The sequence below is a fragment of the Pongo abelii genome, chromosome 16 (assembly GCF_028885655.2).
Source record: "Pongo abelii isolate AG06213 chromosome 16, NHGRI_mPonAbe1-v2.0_pri, whole genome shotgun sequence".
Classification (NCBI taxonomy): domain Eukaryota; kingdom Metazoa; phylum Chordata; class Mammalia; order Primates; family Hominidae; genus Pongo; species Pongo abelii.
In genome coordinates this window covers 85,649,575-85,672,069 of record NC_072001.2, presented here as the reverse complement: position 1 = coordinate 85,672,069, position 22,495 = coordinate 85,649,575, and the positions used below count along the sequence as shown (strand labels likewise).

The 22,495-nt window shown below is 37.4% G+C and overlaps 1 protein-coding gene across 5 annotated transcripts; it reads right to left on the bottom strand.

Moving 5' to 3' along the window:
• Window positions 1–300: 300 nt before the first annotated feature.
• Window positions 301–22,483, bottom strand: LOC100443441 (stabilizer of axonemal microtubules 2). 5 transcript variants are annotated; one of them, XM_024232623.2, is made up of 5 exons: window positions 22,349–22,420; window positions 22,093–22,142; window positions 19,513–19,692; window positions 13,438–13,637; window positions 301–3,090 (listed from the first exon to the last, which is right to left on the bottom strand). In XM_024232623.2, exons 3-5 carry the CDS (start codon window positions 19,602–19,604, stop codon window positions 2,147–2,149), a joined length of 1,236 nt encoding a protein of 411 aa, XP_024088391.1. In that variant the 5' UTR covers window positions 19,605–19,692; window positions 22,093–22,142; window positions 22,349–22,420; the 3' UTR covers window positions 301–2,146. The 5 variants fall into 5 exon arrangements, 4 of the variants coding, with proteins under 4 accessions (XP_024088391.1, XP_024088390.1, XP_054387703.1 ...); XM_024232622.2 differs by lacking the exon at window positions 22,093–22,142 and having other exon boundaries at window positions 22,349–22,483; XM_054531728.1 differs by lacking the exon at window positions 22,349–22,420 and having other exon boundaries at window positions 22,093–22,225.
• Between the last annotated feature and the right edge of the window lie 12 nt (window positions 22,484–22,495).

Genomic DNA, 22,495 nt, shown 5'->3' with positions numbered 1-22,495 from the left:
CATCATTATTCATCTTCAATCCTTATCCCATGGCAAATTGCATCTGGAAGCTCTAGTAGATGTCTTATTAAGGGTGACCTTTGTCCAGGGAGGAGACCACCTCTATTAAACTACAGAGTGATTTGAATATCCAGCATTGGAATATGGGACGGGATGACAGAGTGCTGTAGTATTCCCTTATTTTTAATTCTGACTACATTGTTTTGTATTTAAAAAGTAAGAACATCTACTTATGTATAGGTTAACCTAGACAGGACTTTATTAAAATGCTCTCTTAAAAAAAATTAGGTAAAGAAATGATTTCTTGAAAATCCATTCCTTTTATTGATTTTATTAATGTTGCATAGAAATATAGTTTCACACACCACACTTTTACTAATAAATGTAAATAAGAACTAATTATTTTTGAATAATTAAAATAACCAAATATTGATTTTCAATAAAGTATATTTTGAAATAATTCTGAAGCCATAAAAGACTAAAATTCACTTTATGCTAAAATAAATCATATTCTCCCATAATGCAATTATTTATTTTTTTTAAAAAAAGAAACCACCCAATAAGAGTTTAATTCATTAGGAAATTTTTAGTATTTATAAATGCAATAGAGTGTTTCTACTATACTTACTAGCATCATTCCTTTCCTTATCACTTATCTTCACACTGGAAGAGGTGAACCAGGTGAATATGCCCCTGCTGGGGCTGGTTCTTCCTCTAAACAGTGACTTGGCCTGGCAATTAGGTGCAAAATTACCTACATTTACCCTAAAGATTTCTTCAGAGCTGTCAGTATTCCTAAAACTACCCTAGCAAATAATACTTTTTCCTTTCTGTAAATACTGTTATTCAAACCACCGTATTTACCCCATTCCAAGCTTTCCATTCTCTGTTAAGAATTTCTCAGGTGCTCATGAAGTTTTAAAGGACAATACTCCTCTCAGAAGTACATACTACTCATAAGCTCAAAGCAAATTAGGTTATTTTACAATCCTTGCTACAGGCCAGAAAATGAGGATTGAGTAAGTAATTATCCCAATTTGAAAAGGAGAAAACAAGTACAAAAAGAGATTGAGCAATTTTTTTAAACAATCTTCTACATTTGTACTTTAAGGATTAAAATGTACCATATAGTCTGATGCTCAAAACAAACTCTTTTTGAGAACAGACATCATTTTACAAATAAAGACACTGAGGCTCAGAGATATGAGTCACTGTCTAAGGTAGTATAAATAGAAATCTATATTATTAGAACTTAAACTCAGGCTGGGTATAGTGGCTCATGCCTGTAATCCCAGTGCTTTGGGAAGCCAAGGTGGGATTCAATAGCAGCCTGGCCAATATAGCAAGAACCTGTCTCTACAAAGTATATTTAAAAAAAATAGCCAGGTGTGGTGGCACACCCTTGTAGTCCCAGCTATTTGGGAGGCTGAGGCAGGAGGATCACTTGAGCTCAGGAGGCTGAGGCTGCAGTAAGCTGTGATCATGCCACTGGACTCCAGCACGGGTGACAGTGAGACCCTGTCTCTAAAAATAATGATAATTATTAGTTAGAACTTGAACTCAAGTTCTTTGATTCCCAGCACACAGAGCCTTTCCTTGCCACACCACAGTGCCTCTTGCTAACTTGAACATGGTGAGGAGCAATGCAGCAGTCTGTATACCACCAACCAACACTTGACTCAGTGGATGCTATGTAGATGCACGGAAGTCTGAGTAAAATGAATCCTGTTGCCTTGGAAGAGGAATCCGTGTATCATTTTCAATGTTGTTCTAGATAATCCTGATGTGCTTGATAAATGACAACTGGTATGTGAATAACCATACAATTGCCATTAATTATAAAGAGAATTACAAATGATAATAGACTGGGGACAAGCTACTAAGCAGTACGTTGAATACTAAAATAGTTCACATGGGAATGTATATTATTCAACCTTCTGAAATGTATATTAAAGAACAATCTGATTAAAATATCAATAAAAATAGTTTTAAGATTCTGATTTCTTACAATACATTTTCCAATTTTCTGGTTTAAAAATATAAAAACTGATTTATTATATCATAAATTTTTTAACTATAAAAATTGAGTTTTCTCTTGGAAAAACAACAACTTGCTAGTAGCTTCCTTTTAAGCACATTTTGGTTATTAGAAGGCCTTCACTGCGGGAGTAATCTTGCGGAAGAATTTATGACCTTGGGAATTTGTGTTTTCAAAAATATAACCTGGAGGAGAGGGATAGCTAGCTGGGCAAATTTCCTGTTTTTTCGGTGTGTACTCTACAGAGTACATGGTTACATCATCAAATGGAACAGAACTCTTAAAAGCAATATTTAAAGGTTTGCAACTCTCTGTTGGGATCAATTCATGTGGCACATAGTGAGATCTGAAAGTGCTCAAACCATCAAATTTTCCAGATGGGTTGGGAATCTGCTGCTGCTTCTTAATAAGTCCTTGACGACGACTTTCCCATGCTGGAAAATCTTCTTTCATGGTGCTTTTTCCTTGGAAAGGAAAATTGTTACTTCTTTTTTGAGAAACTGGCCTGATGGGAACAACACGGTTGGCCTGATACGGAACATAATCAAGGTGGCTTGTGCTGTTTAACAGCATGCTACCTGTAGGAGGCACATACTCTGGTACTTTCTTGACCTCAGCTGGTGGGATTTCCCATGGTTGAAAACTTTCACGGAATTCAGTGCTTCCTTCAAACCGAGCATTCTGGGTCACTCTGGTGTGGACAGGTCTGCAGATTTTTGCAGTTTCACCAGTAAGACCCTGAAAGTCATACCGGTGAGTTGTGAGATCCTCAAAGCGTTGGTCAGTTGGTTTGTAAACTTCTTTTGGCCTTTCAAACTTGAGTTCAAGCTGATGAGGTATATAATCAAGGCGATGACTTGTAATACCATTAAAAGGGGCTGTAGAACGTTTGACCACAGAGGAGGGTTTAAAGCTTTGCCTAGGCTTTATCTCCTGAGGAACAAAGTCATCCTGGAATGTAGTTGAATTTTCAAATTTCACAGTGGGGGGTTGGTAAGTTTGTTCTGGCTTATAAAGTTCACTTTTATGAAGGTCCCAAGCTCTATAATCGTCTTGAAAATTAAAACAAAGCAAAAACACTTTTAAATGCTGAAGAAAACAACCATCTTCTAAAAATCATAACTGACTTCTCTCATTGCCAAACATCTTTCCATTTCCGTTAGAAATCTAAACAATAATATCAGAATACAGTTTCTCTGATTCCTTTCAGATTCGTTCTTTTTCTTCATTTCCACCTTCCTCTACCCATCTCCTCACTTTAATACATATAACTTTCCACTTTCAGATTCATCTGATTACATAACAAAGGAAAAGCACATCTGAGCCTGATTGTGGATAGTTCTTGAAAGCCAAAAGGACTGTGTTGTAGGTGAGGACAGAGTTTAGGAGATTATGGTTGTATTCCTAGGAAGAGGTTGGGATTTTAATTACAACTCACAAAATGCTAAGGTATGTCTAAAATCCAGGGCTTGAAATAAAATCAAGTGCCCTCACGTGTGGGCAATAGTAATACAGGTATTACTCCTTGCTTTGGAGAGACTCATCAAAGGGGAGAAAATTTTAATTCTGGTATACTCTAGGAAGCCTACAGAAAGAACTCTTTGAGCAAAGATACAGGGTAACTTGTGCTATCCCAGAAAGATCACTGGCTTCAACTTTCCCTTATGAAATGGACTTTAAGGCATTCCCAAAAGAGAGAGGGCCATCCAGAGGCCAGAGGCCTTAACTGAATGCCTTCAGAGGTGTTTGAAATTGTAGAATTTCAAGTGACCATTAGAGCAGAGTTCTGGGGTTTGGAAGTTAAATAACCTTAAGCCTACTTCCTGCAGTTTACCTAGACTGTGGAGCATTTTGGGTCACTCTGGTGTATACAGAATGATGACTTGTAACACCATTACAAGTCGGTAATGGTACACTTCACTAAAACTGAAATGCTTATATTTCAACTAACGATTATTTGTGTTTTCTATTTCTCCATGAGGAAGATAGTAAGCTAGGAAATACCACAAAATTGACTTCACCCCAAAATACGTATTTCTAAATACCAAAAGTTAATTTATAAAAGATAGAAATTTATTACACAAGATAATGTACTAAAATCTGGGCTAAAGTCTATGCAATATTTACAGGAAAGGTCAAACCTTGAAAACTAATTGTGGATATCTTCTTTGAAGAGAAAACATGCTTATCCATTTCTGCCAAAATGGCCAAGTTTTGGACTAAATGATTAAGTTACTGATGTCTGGATGAGAGAGTGTACCTGACTCAAGAATAGGTGACCTTTAGGCTAGCAGAGACCTTTAAGACAAACTGACAGAAAAGATGAGCTAGATCAAGCATTCTTATTCTTGTAAACCTCAAATTGAAAATAATGAGTGAGATAGAAATGGGAGAATTGAAAAGGATGCCAGGAGGTAGAGCTGAAGAGCTATGGAAAGCTGAAGTTACATTCAAAACAGACCTGTAAAGAAACAGAAATGATAACTAGGCAGAGATGGCCAGTTAGTAAAGTGGCAATCAGAGCAGATGAGTGAAGGGAAGTGAAGATGCTGTGAGAGAAATCATGTAGCTCATTGCGGAGATGAAGGGAAAAGCTCTTCCTTCAAGCTCCCTGGGCACCTGATAGCTTTCTGTTTTCAGTTCACATGAAGCTTTACCAGAGTCTTTTTTTTTCTTGAGGTACCATGAGGGAATCTCTCTTCTTTGCAAACTATAGTATAAAAGTATGACCCTATTTTTCACTATCTAAAAGGAATCATAGATGTTATTGAAGGTTTATAGTTCCACACAATCATATAGGGAGAATTCTTGCTACCACACAAGAGAAAAAAGATTCTCATTATAAGAGAGTAAACAGAAGAGAATATTTCTCCCTCACCAAACCAGCTTTGGTTTTCAAAACAGAAGCAAGAATTTGGACACTGAGAGATGGATGTGATAGCATACAATAGTATGAATGTAAGTTCTACATAATTGCAGAAAATTGATTTTCTCCTTATAAATATGCCTATGCTCATATGCCTGGAATATTTATTATCTGTTATGGAATATTTGATAACATTCTAGCAGTATCTTTAAAACATCATAATCTTTATCATCTGTTTTTAGTGTTTTATGATACTTATGGAAAAACAAACAAGAAAACAATCAATGCTGTCCACGTCTAACAATGCAGTCTGGTTATGTGGCAGCTCCACTATTGCCCCTGTTAGATGTTTCCTCAGCTCACTTTTTATGTCTAGCCACTAAAATCTGGTTAGAAAGTTTATTCTCTTCTGAACAGGTTTAAGTCCAATAAGTGGCTGCATGCACTTGCCCACTATTTGTATACACAGCTCCAACCCCATTTTAATATAGTGAGCTGTTCTAGGTTCTTCTTTGAGGACAAAAGTCTTGAGTTGCTTATGCTAGTTCTTTTTCCTGGTACTTGGGACTGCTCCCTGTGGTGTCTTGTGGTACCAAGGAATTGGAAACTACTTTTAGAAAGTCAGGGGACATCATCCTCGGCCTCAGCTTTTTCAATCTACATATCACCAATCTACTCCCATGGTTTTAATACTACCTGTAAGCAGGTGACTCCCAAACTTGAATCCCTACTTCAGACCTCCCTTCAAACACCAACCCACATATTTATCCACCTACTAGACATCTTTCTTTGGATGTCCCTCAGATAAATGAAAACTTAGCATGCCCCAATTAATTATCTCACTCAGACTTACATTCCCCAGAAAATAACATATCAACAAAGTTTCTATTATGAATTTGGCAACTCAGGCTAAGGTTCTGTTTTAATTGACTTTCTCTCTCTCATTTCCTTCTCTCCTTTTCAAGTGGTTTTCAAATACTGTTGATATTACCTTCTAAATATTAATTTCTTCCTTCTTGAAGCAAATATGGAATGAATGGCAACCTGATAAAATTGTCAAAAATAAGAAAAAGAAAAAAGAAGAGGCCACAATTTAAAATAAATGTCTATAAGGTCTGTAGTGCTATTCTCTTTCATTCTTGATATTTGTAATTGGTGTCTTCTCTCTTTTCATTTATTAACTTTATTATCTTTTAATAGAACCAATTTTTGGTTTCATTGTTTTTCTCTATTATTTTTCTGTTTTCAAATTTATTGATTGCTGCTGTTATCCTCATTTATTTCTTTCTACTTTGCTTTGGATTTAATTTGTTCTTATTTTTCTAGTTTCATGCAATGAAGGTTTAGACTATTGATTTAAGACTTTCTTTTCTAATATGAACCTTAAATGATATAAATTTTCTGCAAAGCATTGCTTTAGATGCATGTCTCAGATTTCGATGTACTATATTTTCATTTTCATTAAATTCAAAATATTTTCTAATTTCCTTAGTTACTTTTGCTTAAAGCCATTAGTTATTTAGGATTTTGCTGTTTAATTTCCAAATATTTGGGGATTTTCCACATTTTTTTCTATTATTGATGTCTAATTTAATTCTGTTATGATCAAAAACACACATTGCATGATTGCAAGTCTTTTATATTTGTTAAGGTTTGTTTTATGACTGAATATAGTTTATCTGGATGAAGCTTTCACGTGCACTTGAAAAGAATGTATATTCTGTTATTGTTGGCAGAAGTGCTTTACAAATGTCAATTTGGACAACATTGTTGATAGTGTCGTTCAGGTCTTTATATCCTTATTCATTTCCTGTCTACATTCTATAGATTACTTAGAGACAGTGTTGAAGTCTCCAACTACAAATGCATATTTTTACATTTCTTATGTTAGTACTATAAGTTTTTGCTGCTTTGTATATTTGAAGCTTGGGATCTTGTGTTTGGGAAATGGAAGGCGGGTGTGTGGTGGTTTCTCTGTTGTCCCAGTCCAGCTTCAATTTTAGGCAGGCCCTGTGCCCCTGGGTCTCAGAAGCAGGGCTCTCTCAGTGCACCTGCCCCTTCATTTGATGTAGTAGGTCTCTAATTGTTGGTCCCAAGACAGTTTCCTGTTCTTTCTTCATGTTCAAGGTTTGGTTTTATTTTGCTTCTTCTTGTTGTTTTTCCTTTATCTTTCATCAAGTTGCAATACATCTTCACCTATTCCTTGGGGTTGTCAGAGTGGTGCCTTTCCTGCAGTGGATTAATGCTTTTGCTCTGTAGGTTAGAGGCATTCAGATGGAGCTGCCTGCTTTTTTTTTTTTTCTTTTTGCAACAACAACCATTTTTCTCTCCATGCCTGCACTACGAAGGAAACTTTCTGTGGTCTCCAGCCTTTCTCCCAATCTTTCTGATGATCACACAGTGAACATCCATAGGGAAGTCTATGAGTGGTTTTGAACTCTCCCTTTAGTGTCTGAAGTTCTCAGAGCTTCTATACCCTCGCAGTAGCTCATACTCAAGTCTTTAGCAATTAAAGATGTAATGAATTATTCTATTCACTTGTGTAACAGCTAGTCTTCATTCCATGCCCTGCTTTGGGTGAAACAGTGCCTGCCTCCTGTCTCAACTGGGTGGAAGTTGTTTCTCCTCAAATGTCAGGCTAATTGGTTAACCTGTGATCTCAGCTTTCTAAAGGATTCATAAACACTTATGATTTTGTAGATTATCTGGCTTTTTCTTATTGTTATGTTGGGAACATAATCTTTCTGGCCTTCTGCATCCTACACAGAATCTGAATATTTTGATTTCTTTATGGTGAGGTTTAAAATTATACCTTCAATTCTACAAATTCAATTTCCTTTATAGATATAGGGCTATTTTGACTTTTTATTTCTTCTTGAGTTACTTTTGGTAAATTGTATTTTTCAAAAAATTTATCCATTTTATGTAACTTGTAAATTATTGGCATATTTTTAAAAATAATATCTTTTTAATGTGTGAAAAATCAATCTTTGAATTTTAATCACAATATTTTGTTCATTTACACTTAACGTAATGATCTAGCTGGGATTAAGTTGACTGTATTGCTGTTTGCTTTTGATTTTTCCCTTCTTTGTTCCCATACCCCTTATTTCTTGCCTTCTTTTGTATTAATAAATGGCATTTGTATTATTCCACTTTACTATTTTAACTTTCTGTATTTTAAAAATAAAAATGAATTTTTGACTTACTATGAGATTTTTCTGGCTCAAACTTAAATGGATATTTTTACCACTTCTAGCATGGAAGAACCTGTAAGCAATTTAATTCTATTTAAATCCTCTTGCCTTTTGTACTACTGTTCTAACATAATTTACTTTCATATTTGTGTAAAAACATAATATAGTAATTTTGACTTTAAGTTGTCAATATTCTTTTATATTTACCCACATATGTACCCTTTCTGTGTGCTTCATCCCTTCCTGCATTTCATGCTTCTACCTGGAATAAGTTTCCTTTTAACTGAAGAATTTCCTTTAATGCTTTTTGTAGAAGGTATCTCAGCTTTTTCTTTTTTGTCTGAAAACATTTTTAATTTGCTTTAATTTTTAAAGGCTATTTTTACTAGATATACAATTCTCAGATTTGCTGGCTTTAAATTCTAGATCCTTCTCGCACCTTCTGCATATGGTTTCATCCTTCTGCATATGGTTAGCCAGTTTTTCCATTGTCATTTATGTAACAAGGATAAACAATTTCCCCACTGTTTATTTTTGCCAATTTTGTTGACAATCAGGTGGTTCTAGGTGTCTGGCTTAATTTCAGGGGTCTCCATTCTGTTCCATTGGTCTATGTGTCTATTTTTGTACCAGTACCATGCTGTTTTGGTTACTGTAGCTTTGTAGCATAGTTTGAAGTCAGGAGATGTAATGCATCTGGCTTTACTCTTTTTGTTTAGAATTGCCTTGGCTATTCAGGCTCTTTTTGGATTCCATATAAATTTTAGAATAGGTTTTCTCTAATTCTGCAAAAAAATGATATTGGTAATGTGCAGATTGCTTTGTGTAGTATGACATTTTAATGATATTGAATCTTCCTATCCATGATCATAGAATGCTTTTCCATTTGTGTAGTCTATGGTTTCCTTCTCCATGTAGAGATCTTTCACCTCCTTCGTTAGATGTATGCCCAGGTACTGTGAGTGTGTGTGGCTATTGTAAATGGGATTGTGTTCTTGATTTGATTCTTAGCTTGAAGATTATTGGTGTATAGAAATGCTACTGATTTTTGTGCATTGATTTTGTATGCTGAGACTTTACTGAAGTCATTTATTAGGTCCAGGAGTCTTTTGGCAGAATCTTTAGGGTTTCCCAGGTATAAATTACATTGTCAGCGAAGAGACATAATTTGACTTCCTCTTTTCCTATTTGGATGCCTTTTCTTTCTCTTGCTTGATTGCTCTGGCTAGCACTTCCAATACAATGTTAAATATGAGTGATAAGAGTGGGCATCCTTGTCTTGTTCCAGTTCTCAAAGGGAATGCTTCCAGTTTTTTGTCCATTCAGTATGATGTTGGCTGTGGGTTTGTCATAGATGGCTCTTACTATTTTGAGTTATGTTCCTTCAATGCCTAGTTTGTTGAGAGTTTTTATCATGAAGGGATGTTGGATTTTATCAAACGCTTTTTCTGCATCTACTGAGATGATCATATGATTTTTGTTTTTAACTCTATTTATGTGGTGAATCACATTTATTGATTTGCATATGTTGGACCATCCTTGCATGCCAGGAATAAAACCCACTTGACTGTGGTGAATTAACTTTTTGATGTGTTGCTGGATTTGGTGTGCTAGTATTTTTTGAGGATTTTTGCATCTGTGTTCAGGGACCATGGTCTGTAGTTTTCTTTTTCTTTTTGTGTTTTTGTCAGATTTTGGTTATCAGGATCATACTAGTTTCATAGAATGAGTCAGGGAGGAGTCCTTCTTCCTCAATTTTTTGGAATACTTTCACTAGGATTGGTACCAGCTGTTCTTTCTATGTCTGGTAGAATTCAGCTGTGAACCCATTTGGTCCAGGGCATTTTTTTTTTTTGGTTGATAGGTTTCTTACTACTGATTCAATTTCCTTACTCATTATTGATCTGTTCAGGATTTCTGTTTCTTCCTGGTTCAATCTTGGGAATTTGTGTTTCCGAATTTATCCATTTCCTCTAGACTTTCTAATTTGTGTACATAGAGAAGTTCATAATATTCTCCGAGGATCTTTTGTATTTCTGTGGGATCAATTGTGATGTCACTTTTGTAATTTTTGATTATGCTTATTTGGATGTCTTTCCTTGTTAATCTAGCTTGTGGTCTATCAATCTTGTTTATCTTTTCAAAAAGTGAACTTTTTGCTTCATTGATCCTTTGCATGGTTTTGAGGGTCTCAATTTCATTCAGTTCTGCTCTGATTTTAATTATTTCTTCTGCTAGCTTTGGGCTTAATTTGTTCTTATTTTGCTAGTACTTTTGGTTGCAAGGTTAGGTTGTTAATTTGAGATATTTCTATCTTTTTGATGTAGGCATTTAGCATTATAAACTTTCCTCTTAACCCTGCTTTTGCCACATCCCAGAAGTTTTGGTATGTTGTGTCTCTATTTTTATTTATTTCAAATACTTTTTTTTTTTTTTTGAGACAGAGTCACACACTGTTGCCCAGGCTGGAGTGTAGTGGTGCAATCTTGGCTCACTGCAACTCCACCTCCCAGGTTCAAGAGATTCCCCTGCCTCAGCCTCCTGAGTAGCTGGGATTACAGGCACCCACCATCATGCCCAGCTAATTTTTTGTATTTTTAGTAGAGATGGGGTTTCACCATGTTGGCCAGGCTGGTCTCAAACTCCTGACCTTGTGATTCACCCGCCTTGGCCTCCCAAAGGAGGACAGTGAGAGTATCTTCCCATTGTGACTTCTCTTCAGCTGTAGAATTGTTTTAAAATAGGTTATCTACAAAACCTGCAGCACAATCATACAGAGTGTGGAAGTACAACCTTGGCTCTTAGTGTTTTGTTGTCTCGTGCCTGAAAATCTGAAATACAAAATATCACCTTTGCTGACTAAGAAAGTTCAGTAGTGAGAATGCCAGAGGAACTCAAAATTCCTTATCCTTGAACTATAACCATAGGAGTAGAAGTATCAGAATCTACAGGAAACCCAGGTCGTGGAAAGCTAGTAGTGTTAGTATAAGTGTGTGCGTGTATTGTGTGTACATGTTCCCAGCATCAGGGGACAACAGTATTACTGGTATTTTTCTTATGGATCTTGTAGAAAAAAAGACAATCTTACTGCGATTGTATAAGAGACAAAATATAGTGGCTCATGCCTGTAATCCTAGCACTTTGGGAGGCCAAGGCAGGCGAATCACAAGGTCAGGAGCTCGAGACGAGCCTGACCAACATGGTGAAACCCTGTCGCTACTAAAAATACAAAAATTAGCCAGGCGTGGTGGCATGCACCTGTAATCCTAGCTACTCAGGAGGCTGAAGCAGGAGAATTACTTGAACCCGGGAGGCGGAGGTTGCAGTGAGCTGAGATCATGCCACTACACTCTAGCCTGGGTGACAGAGCAAGACTCAATCTCAAAAAACAAACAAAAAAAGAACAAATTCATTTTCATCAATTATTATTTATGCCAAATTTTGCACAGTACATTTTCTCCTATGCATATCAATCTATATATCAGCAATTACTCTATGCTACATTTAATTATAATATACTTCTTCACCATTCACATAGTCTTCACAGTTTATTCTTTGTGTAGTATGTTATGTGCTCAAAGGTTTAAAAAACAGAAAAAACATTTTCTTGACCTCCCTAATGGGTAGGCTGATAGATGATAGTATATTGATATCCTGCACTTTACTTACTCGTTGAATGGGTAGGCGTGAAATTTAAAGATAAAATAGGCATTTAACTATTACCTAAATAAAGTATGAATCATTACTTTGATTATTGATGGTATCACTCTTACAAAAGTGTTTTATATTAGGACATATCCATTCAGCTATTTTACATAATCAATGGAAAAATGTAATCCTATATATGTAATTACATTATTAATAAAAAGATATAAAAGTAATATCTACTATCATAAATCAAAATCAAAATAGGCCTAAAATAGCCTATTTTTAGGCCAGGTGCAGTGGCTCACACCTGTAATCCCAGCACTTTGGGAGGCCAAGGTGGGTGCATCACTTGAGGTCAGGAGTTCGAGACCAGCCTGGCCAACATGGTGAAACCCCATCTCTACTAAAAGTAGAAAAATTAGCCAGGCATGGTGGCGGGTGCCTGTAATCCCAGCTACTCAGGAGGCTGAGGCAGAAGACTTGCTTGAACCCAGGAGACAGAGGTTGCAGTGAGCCAAGATTGCGCCACTGTACTCCAGCCTTGGCAACAGAGTGGTACTCTATCTTGAAAAAAAAAAACAGCCTATGTTTAAAAAACAAAGACCCCATTCCTCAAAAGTACTAGAGTATTTTAAAATCAGGTTTTTGGGCTACGAGTGGTGGCTCACACCTTTGATCTTAGCACTTTGGGAGGCTGAGGTGTGTGGATCACTTGAGGTCAGGAGTTCGTGACCAGCCTGGCCAACATGGTGAAACCCCATCTCTACTAAAAATACAAAAAATTAGCTGGGCGTGGGGGTGTGCACCTGTAATCCCAGCTACTTTGGAGGCTGAGGTGGGAGAATTGCTTTAACCCAGGAGATGGAGGTTGCAGTGGGCCAAGATCGCGCCACTGCACTCCAGCCTGGGTGACAGAACGAGACTCTGTCGCAAAAAAAAAAAACCAAAAACAACAACAACAACAAAACAGGTTTTTGGAAAGAAAAACATACATGGCCCAACTTGTACTCCTCTAAGTCAGTTGCCTGCAAAGAGAAAGTATTCTCACCCTTCCACCATCCCGGAATTCTTAGAGGAGCAGGACCCCTATGTGGTAGTCTAGCACTGTCTATCATGGGGTAGATAAGCTTATCTAATTCTGAGGTTCAGTATCAGGAATTGCCTGCTTACAGATGAAAGGTTCATTCTCTACTTTGTCCTTTATCAGTGTAAAAGCAGTATTTTGCTTCTCTATCTGGCAACTCTTTTGATTTATAGGTTGGTTCAGGACTTGAATGGAGAAAAGCATTGCTATTTATTTGACCTCAAAGATCCCAATGCTCTCAGTAGAGTTTCAACTTTTTCTAGGATGGGAAGAAAAGAACAATGCCAACTAAATGTGACATGAAGTGACAAATGTGACATAATGCTTGTTTAATGGCATCCTTTGTTTTTCATGTTTTGAGGCAGAAAACTAATAAAGTAGATGAATTTGGAAGGGAATGTGGGTCTTTTACCTCTCAATCAGACAAATGGCCTATTTTCTTTTGTTACTATACAATATTATTTTGCCAAAGAGAGGAATGTTCTTTCCTAAGCCATGGAGGCTAAGTTTGGCAGCACACCAAAGTTATAATTTGATATTAGATGTTAAAGCTGGAAGTGAGTTTTAGTTTTTTGGCTCCTTCATGTATGAAATGGCAAGTTACCTTTATAGGTTGGGACAGTGTCCAACGTTCCTTTTTTAACTTGTCTCTCCAAAGGCCGGACTATTGACACAGGCTGCACTTTGTACGAATTAAAATCCCGTTTGTAGGTAGTACCAAGATCAATCTTCCCTTGTTTTGGTTTATATTCTTCTGGCACATGGCGAGGCTGTTTAACTATTTCATAAGGACAATAATCCGACCTGAAATATATAAATTTGAAACATAGCCTCACAGGTTCTTTTATTTCTAATTATTTCAATGAAGTATGGAAACAGTCAAGGCTTTTTTTTTTTTTTTTTTTTTTACTGGAAAAGTCTGAGAAGATATTAAAATGGTAATAGTTGATAAACTACTTGAAAGAAGTAACTGAATTTCTTATAAGGTCCTATCCAGTGACTAAATATCTTGAGAAAAGTAAATATATCAAAAATCCTAGTTTTTAAAACATCATTACAATAGATCTCAGTTAATTAGATCTTCAGTAAATAATATCCTCAAGTAATTGATTTTTTTCTAACCTGGAAGGAAATTTCAGGTAAAATTTACTAAACCTGAAAAGTTTAAAAAATATATTCCCCTGAGTCCACTTTGTCAAAGTCCTTATTCATCTTACTTAAAGTCTCTAGCAAACTATTTTGGCATACTTTCTTCTTTTTGAATTCATGCTGTTTTTCGCTTATTGTTAAATGATTAGTAACTCTGGTCTTTAGACATAAATTACGTTCAGATTATAGATGTGAGTGTTCCTCATCTTTGGATCTCCCAGAAGTCCTTGTCATGGATGGATGCCAGATGGTAATGCAGCCAGCCTGGGCACTATATAACATTATGTGACAGAGGTAGTACTGCAGACACTGAGGTAAAAACTGAGGAATGGAGAAGACCACAAACTTAGACTGATCAGACCGCCTAGGTCCAAATCCTGGCTGTCATTTACTAGCTGCAAGACCTTGGATAACTTCGTTAACCTGTTTATGCCCCAGTTTCTTTATATATAAAATGGAACAATAATATCTTCTATCTCACAGAGTTGTTTTAAGGATATACACACATGCTTTGAAGACTGCTTGGTACATAGTAAGATCAATGTGGTAGCCACTACTATTACTACCTCAAGACTTCACGGATTGCTTTTTTCTTCTGGACTCTATTGACACGTGACTCATTTTGTGATTAAACTATCTTGTATTAACCAATATTTGCTGTGTATGTCTGTAAGTTCCCCAAAGAAACCCAAAACCCTCACTGAATTTTTCTATTCACAACATAACTTCTTAGACGAACTAACTGTTTTCTCACCCGCTCCAATCCATTTCAATCTGATTTCCAGCCCTGCCACTTCCCTAATACAGCTCTAAGGTTCACAATATCTTCCATGTGATTAAATTCATCGAATATTTTTAGTCCTCATCTTACTTGACCTCTCCAACAGTAATTGACATTATTGTCCACACTGTCTGTTTCTAGGAAACTTTCTCTTCCTGACTTCCTGATTATTTCTTTCCAGTCTTCTATGCAGCTTCACCTACCTCTACTCGGTCATTAAACACATGTTAGCATTTCTCAAGACTTGGACCTACCTACACATTCTTCTTTTCATCCACTGTTCACTCCCGAGGATAACTCTTCTACTCCCACAGCTTAGATCACTACCTAGATCGAAATAACCCTCAAATTTACATCTCAGCTTAGACCTCTTCTCTGAGCTTCATACCAGTATCTGCGATGGTCTCTTGGATTATTCAATGGCAACTCAAAACTTAATATGTCCCAAATCAACTTGCTACTTCCCCTCAATAAATGTGGTCCTTTTTGCTTGTTCTCTATTTAAGTGAACACTATCACCATCCTTTCAGATGCATAGTCAGAAATCTAGGACTCACCCTTTATACCTCAATTCTCTACCCCATCTAGTCCATCATCAACTACTGTCAATTTTGCCTCATAAATCGCTCTCAAATCTAACCACTTTTCTCCACATCTGCCACCACCATAATATGCAAAGTTTTTGCAACAGCTCATTTGAATCACTTTAATAACTTTCGAAACTCATTTACCCACATCCACTCTAGTTCTCCCTCCAATCTTTTCTCCACATGGCACCTGAAGTAACTCTTTCCCATGTAAATCTGATCAAGTCATTCTTGCCCTCATCTCCCTAGCCTCTTCCTTACCTTTCTTCCTCCCCAAGTCCACCCTCCACCTTCCAACAAAAAAACAAAACAGAAAAACCTTCATGGCTTCTTATTACTGTAAGGACATAGACAACACTGAACATGGTTTAAAGGCTCTGCCTGGCCTTCTTCACTAGCCTCAACTCTCACTGTGCTTCCTCTTGCTTTCTCTGCTCCAGCTGGCCTTCTTTGAGAATTTTCTCCTTTTCATGCTCCTTCCTGCTACAAGCTACTCTCTCTCTCTACTTGGAATGCATTTCCTTCCCCCTCTTAATCTAGTTAATTTAACATCCTTCAGGTTTTGACTCATTTTTCTCATTCCCCTGATAAAGTCAAACTCTTGTTCTGGTTGTCAAGGTATCTGTGCCTGTCCTTCATAGATTTTATCACTGTTGCAATTTTAGAGTTATTTTGAGTAATGTTTTGATTGCCATTTCTAATAGATTGTAATATGTGTCAGCACAGAGATCATGACTGCTTTTGGTCACCACTGTATCCCAGGTGACTAGTATAGTGCTTGCTTGATGCTTAATAAATGCTTAATAATTTTTTATTTAATGAAGAGTAGTAGAAATCACATACCTCTGCTTGTCAAGACATCTGAATTGTTCTTTGCTCTTCCCAAATACAAACTAGAGGGGAATAGGCTAAAATGCAGTCAGGAAGTGAGAGAATCAGGAAGGGAAAAGCAAAGAGTAAGCTCAGAAGTCTCAGTTTCTCTGGTTAGACTATTTAAGTGTCAGAAAGTATACCTCCAAACCCAAAGCAGCTTTCTATGGAGGAGTAGTAGAGGGTGAATGCAGTCCTATTCATCTGATACATCCTGAAACATTTGATGTGTCTAGAATCCTACTCCTTCAAGGCAGGCTTCCTGCCAACTCTGGCAGTCATCTAAGTGAGCTACAACTGTACTGCTATAAAGGATCCAAAATCTTGTACAAGTTCAGACACCTTTTTACACAGTCACATCCTGTACTATACAAAGGTACAGAATGCTTCTTTGTTTGTACAGATAAATCCACTTTCTACTGCCTAGTCAACACAGTCAACATGAGAGAGTCAAGCAGGAGTTTCAGGCTCCTAGATTATGACTCTTAGAAATACTGCTAGTTTCCCAGTGAAAATGTAAAGAAAAGATCCAATGTCTTACTAAGTGAAGAGATGACAGTTGAAGAAATGAATATTTTAGTTTTATTGGCATATTTGGACCTTTGGGACATTTCTTGTTTTTTTTTTTGTTTGTTTGTTTGTTTTTTTAATTATTAAGGCTTACTTGAATAAGTCAATAGGGGAAATCCAGAATTGGAAAGCAACTGCCTTTTAAAAGAAAGATATGGCAGGTAAAATTTTCTCAATTTCTACATTTAGAACTGGTTAAAAGCAAAATCTTTGTTTCAATAAACACAAATATTGTAAAATTTATTTCAAATCTCTAATATGAACCATTAAGGCATCAAGAAAGAAATATTAATAAATTAAAGTGAAGAAAAAAGAACAACCACTCCCATTTAATCAATCTCAACCAGTTATTCAATTTCTTCATCTCATTTATCATAATCCATAATTATCTTAGTTATTTATCTGATATTTTTATTTCTGGACTTTCCCACAAGACTATAAACAACAGTAAAGCAAAGACCTTCTCTGTTTTATGTTCCATGTCATCCTCATTGAGCAGTCCAGTTCCTGACCTGCTGCACTGAATCAGTGGCAACAGAATCACCAGCAATGCTGGTTAAAAACGCAGTTTCCTGAGACCCATTCTGTTATCTACTGGCTCTTTTAGATGGAGCTCTGGAGTCTGCAATTTTAACACTTCCAGATGGCACTACTGCATACCAAAATCTGAGGACTAAGTAAAATCTTCCATCTGTGGAAGAGCCATACACCTACACAAGTAACTAGAGTCACCAAAATATTATTACTGCAAGGAATGCCTGAAATGTTAAAAATATAAATATTAGACTAAAAGTTTGAAAGTCTCCAACTTTGCTATATAAGAATGAGCTGCATCTGAAATGAAAATAACTAACACCAAAATCTAAAGCTATTACAGAGCATTTTTAAAACTCTAAATTATAGAAATATGATGTCTAAGTTCCCTGAAAGCAAGAACTTCAACTTGTGAAAGGAAGATAAATCTTGGGGTCCCAAAATCATTAAGCTAAGGGGAAAAGTCGAGCTGGGAAATGCTTAGGGCAAACCTGTCTCCCATTCTATTCAAAGTCACCCCTCTGCTCACTGAGATAAATGCATATCTGATTGCTTCCTTTGGAGAGGCTCATCAGAAACTCAAAAGAATGCAACTATTTGTCTCCTATCTACTTATGACCTGCAAGATCCCTCCCAGCTTCGAGTTGTCCCGCCTTTCTGGAACGAACCAATATTCATCTTACATATATGTTGACTGATGTGTGTCTCCCTAAAATGTATAAAACCAAACTGTGCTCTGACCACCTTGGGCACATATTATTGGGACCTCCTGAGGCTGTGTCACCGGCACGCGCCCTCAAGCTTGGCAAAATAAACTTTCTAAATTAACTGAGACCTATCTCAGATATTTGGGGTTCACAAACTCATTGATATTTTTATACTTAAAACCAAGATTGTACCTTGAATATAGTATACACATTAACAGTGTAAATCAAATAATGAGTAAATATAATACTTAATCCACCTAACTGACAAAAATACAGAGAGATCAAAAAAGGTCAGTCCAAATGAAAAGTATAGACTTAAGAAGATTTTTGTTCATCACTCACTGAACAAATATTGGGTACCTACTATGTGCTAGTAGGCATTGTATCCGATTTCTAAAAATAGAATGCTAAGATAACAATAGACTTAGTTCCTGCTTTCATGAAACACTGAAACTAATCTAATGATAAATAATAGGAAGGTGCTTTGGAAGCTTACACAGAAGAATTTTACCTAATGTGAAAACTGGATGAAGTGTCAGAGAAGGCTTTTTCAAGTGGTAATTTAGTTGAGATCTACAGATTGAATGAGCATTAGCTAGGAGACTGAAGGAAAATTGCAGGTAGGGAAAATAGTATCTTGGAAGACTCTGAGACAAGGGAAGCCTGGCACTTTCAAGGAAATGAAAAATGGCCCATGGAATGGAGCATAAAAGAGTGAAAAGGACACTACAGTGAAAATTAATTAGAGAAGTAAACAGTGAGCAAACCATACCTCTACATGGTTTTGGTAAGGATTCTGGTTTATATTAAACATAATGGGAAAGTTTAAGAGTATCTTAAGCAGAGAAGTGATAGGGTTTGGTTTGCATTTTAAAATTATTTGGGCAGGCTGAAGTATTGAAAACACAACAAACTGCAAAAACTAGAGTAGATTCAGATATTATACTTAGAAAGCGACTGCATTCCTCTACGTCAAGCTTGTCCAACCCGCGGCATATGGGCTGCATGCGGCCCAGGACGGCTTTGAATGAGGCCCAACACAAATTCGTAAACTTTCTTAAAACATTGAGATTTTTTGTGATTTTTTGTTGTTGTTGTTTAGCTCATCAGCTATGGTTGGTGTTACTGTATTTTATGTGTGGCCCAAGACAATTCTTCTTCCAATGTGGCCCAGGGAAGCCAAAAGATTGGACACCCTGCTCTAGGTGGTGGCGACAGTGGAAAGTAGATAAATATGAGATATTTTAGGAAGTTAAAAAAACAATAGAACTTTTTATAACGCTTTTTTCTTCTCACACTTTGTCAACCTAATTCTCATTTTTCTGTTTTTTTTTCAAGTTGTGACTTAACTAGTCTCTTGACTATTAGACTGGTTCAACTTAAATCAACTAAACAGTTCAATTTAAATAGCTAGAAAACTTTATTGACATCGGAAGAGTTGAGAGAAAAATAAGTAAAGCAAACAGTTACTAAATATTTACTTAAATGTAGTTATTCCTTCCATTTTACCACGGCATGCTCGAATTTCTTGCTTGGGTTTAAGACTCTGAGGTGGAAGAACATTGTCATACATAGGATATTTTTCCAAATATTCAGTTGTAGGGCAAAACACCCCAGAATTTTCATAAATCCTTGTGGTTCCACGTGGACAATGATGTCGCCTGTGCAAAACATAAACTGAAAGATTAACCTTAAAAAACATTTTGTGTTATAACTGCATTTTAATCAGAGACCTCTAATAAACTCGCAATTTCTAAATTCTAGAGCTTTACTAAAAAACCAAAAACTGGACCGGGCGTGGTGGCTCACGCCTGTAATCTCAGCACTTTGGGAGGCTGAGGCAGGTGGATCACAAAGTCAGGAGATCGAGACCATCCTGACTAACACGGTGAAACCCCGTCTCTACTAAAAATACAAAACAATTAGCCGGGCGTGGTGGCGGGTACCCTGTAGTCCCAGCAACTCAGAAGGCTGAGGCAGGGAAATGACGTGAACCTGGGAGGCAGAGCTTGCAGTGAGCCAAGATCCTGCCACTGCACTCCAGCCTGGGTGACAGAACAAGACTCCGTCTCAAAAAAACGAAAACAAACCCAAAAATCCCAAAAACTGTTTCCTCTGTAATGGTGTTTACAAAAACAATCAATAAATAATGGTCTATCCCTATGTGGTGGAAGCACAGCAATTAAGTGTCTCATAACAATTTAGTGTCTTGTTACACTATAGAAGCTGAAAAAGCTAATAGGGAATTTCCCATGCTCTTGCAGAAAGATTCCACATACAATTTAGGTTTCACCCACTACATGTATTCACATGATACTTTGATTCAGAACAGACCTACATAAGGAGAGAGTCAAGGCACAACATTTATTTTGCTTGCATGGAATGTAATAGAGGCAACAACAGATTGGAGCTAGAAGTTGTTAGGTGGCATCTTGATTTGCAAGCTGGTTTCCTAACTTGGCAGCTTCTTGACCTTGGAAGAGACGAGTGATTCTGGAGTCTACAGCTCTGTTGCAATTTTCTGATTATGGCAGAGGCAGTGGCGCCCTTGTCAGTCCTGGTCTGTGGTAAAATTTTTGTGGAAGCTTATTTTGAAAATGATTCCTTAAGTTCTTCCAAGTGAACTACATATATACTCCTTAATAAATTCCTTTTTGCCTAAACTAACCGGAGGAGATTATGTTATCCACAACTAAGAACCTTGACCAATATATCATATAAGCTAATAGTATACAGTTATTTAAGAGAATGAGGGTGGTCTTTATGCATGATCATTGGAAGATGGTGAGATTGTAGATAGTAAAAAACCGGATTGTAGAATGGTATGCTCAGAATATTCTCCTTTTTTGTTAAAAAAAAAAAAAATCAATGCAGGCCAGGCGCAGTGGCTCACGCCTGTAATCCCAGCACTTTGGGAGGCGGAGGCAGGTGGATCATGAGGTCAGGAGATGGAGGCCAACATGGTGAAACCCCGTCTCTACTAAAAATACAAAAATTAGCTGGGTGTGGTGGCGCGAGCCTATAATCCCAGCTACTCGAGAGGCTGACGCAGGAGAATTGCTTGAACCCTGGAGGTGGAGATTGCAGTGAGCCAAGATTGCAGTGAGCCGAGATTGCGCCACTGCACTCCTCCAGCCTGGCAAGAGAGCGAGACTCTGTCTCAAAAAAAAAAAAAAAAAAAAAAAATCAATGCATATGTAAAACAAGTCTTAAAGAACATTTGTTATCTGTGGAAGACAGAATTATGAAGGCATTTTACAATATTATAGATATTTTTGCTTAGATTTTTACGATACCTCGTGTATTTATTGCATTATCAAAAAATAAAAATAAACCCTTAAAAAGACAAAACTAACAACCACAGCCAAAAACAAACAAACAAGAAGTAAAACCACACCATTCCAAGGGTGGCCCTCAACATAATGAAGACTGAAGTTCCTAACAGTTGAATGAGAAAGGAACTTGCGTTGAATATAAATTAGGAAAAAAGTAAAAATTTTCTCCTGCACACCAGTCTGCAGATTCATACACCCAAAGTTAATTTGTTACTTTAATCTATATATAATTATGAACTGTGTTTATTATGACACTATCAAAAAAACTGCTTTCCATCAACATGCAGGTGTTTTCTTTGAAGGGGATTACAAATACACCAGGGATTGAAAACGTTCATATTTACTTAGCAAATAATGATCTAATCCCTGGGTCAATAGTGAAGCTGAAGAAGGAGAGGACTGTGTTTACAGGTGATGGAAGGTTGTTAGGCAGGACTCACAGTTGGATTCTAGGTTTCAGGGTGGGGACTACTTACTGCCTTTTTAGTCAGGCGGATCCCAAACAATTGCTGCCTGGACGGGAATGGGAATATGGTCTGGCTGGGAGGATAGAAAGCTGCAGATGAAAGAAAATGTGATATGGGTTGCACACTCAGGGCCTTGAGCACTGTTCTTTCTCATCTTTGTGGTGGGGGATGATGGGGTGGAAATGCACTCTCCCAGTCGGATCACATCCCACTACTCACCAGTCTTACATCCCGTCGCGGCTTCACATATATTACTTACCTGGGCAGGGTGGCATTTTACTTTGCATCCTTGATTGGGAGTCTCAGGGGCTACGAACAAACGTTTTACCCCCGGGTAGCAGGCGGGTGCGGAGAGAGTATTCGCGGAGCGGGATAAGTGGGGATGTCGCTGCGCCCTTGTCCCTTCATCTCCGGGGGACGGCCACTCTCAGGGTTCCCGAGGAGCCAGCTCGGTGCACCTAGGCCCTAGGTCGGCTCCCAAGCCCCGACCCGCCGCTACACCAGCCGTTTCTTACCCGCAGCTACAAATCTGACACAGACACCAGCTCCTCATACTCTTGGCTCCCATGCTTTCCTCCACCGCGCCTCAGCACTTGCAGCTTCTCCACTCCCACAGCGCCCGCTGTAGTCAAGGCAACAGAGAGATGCCGGGTGACAGACTC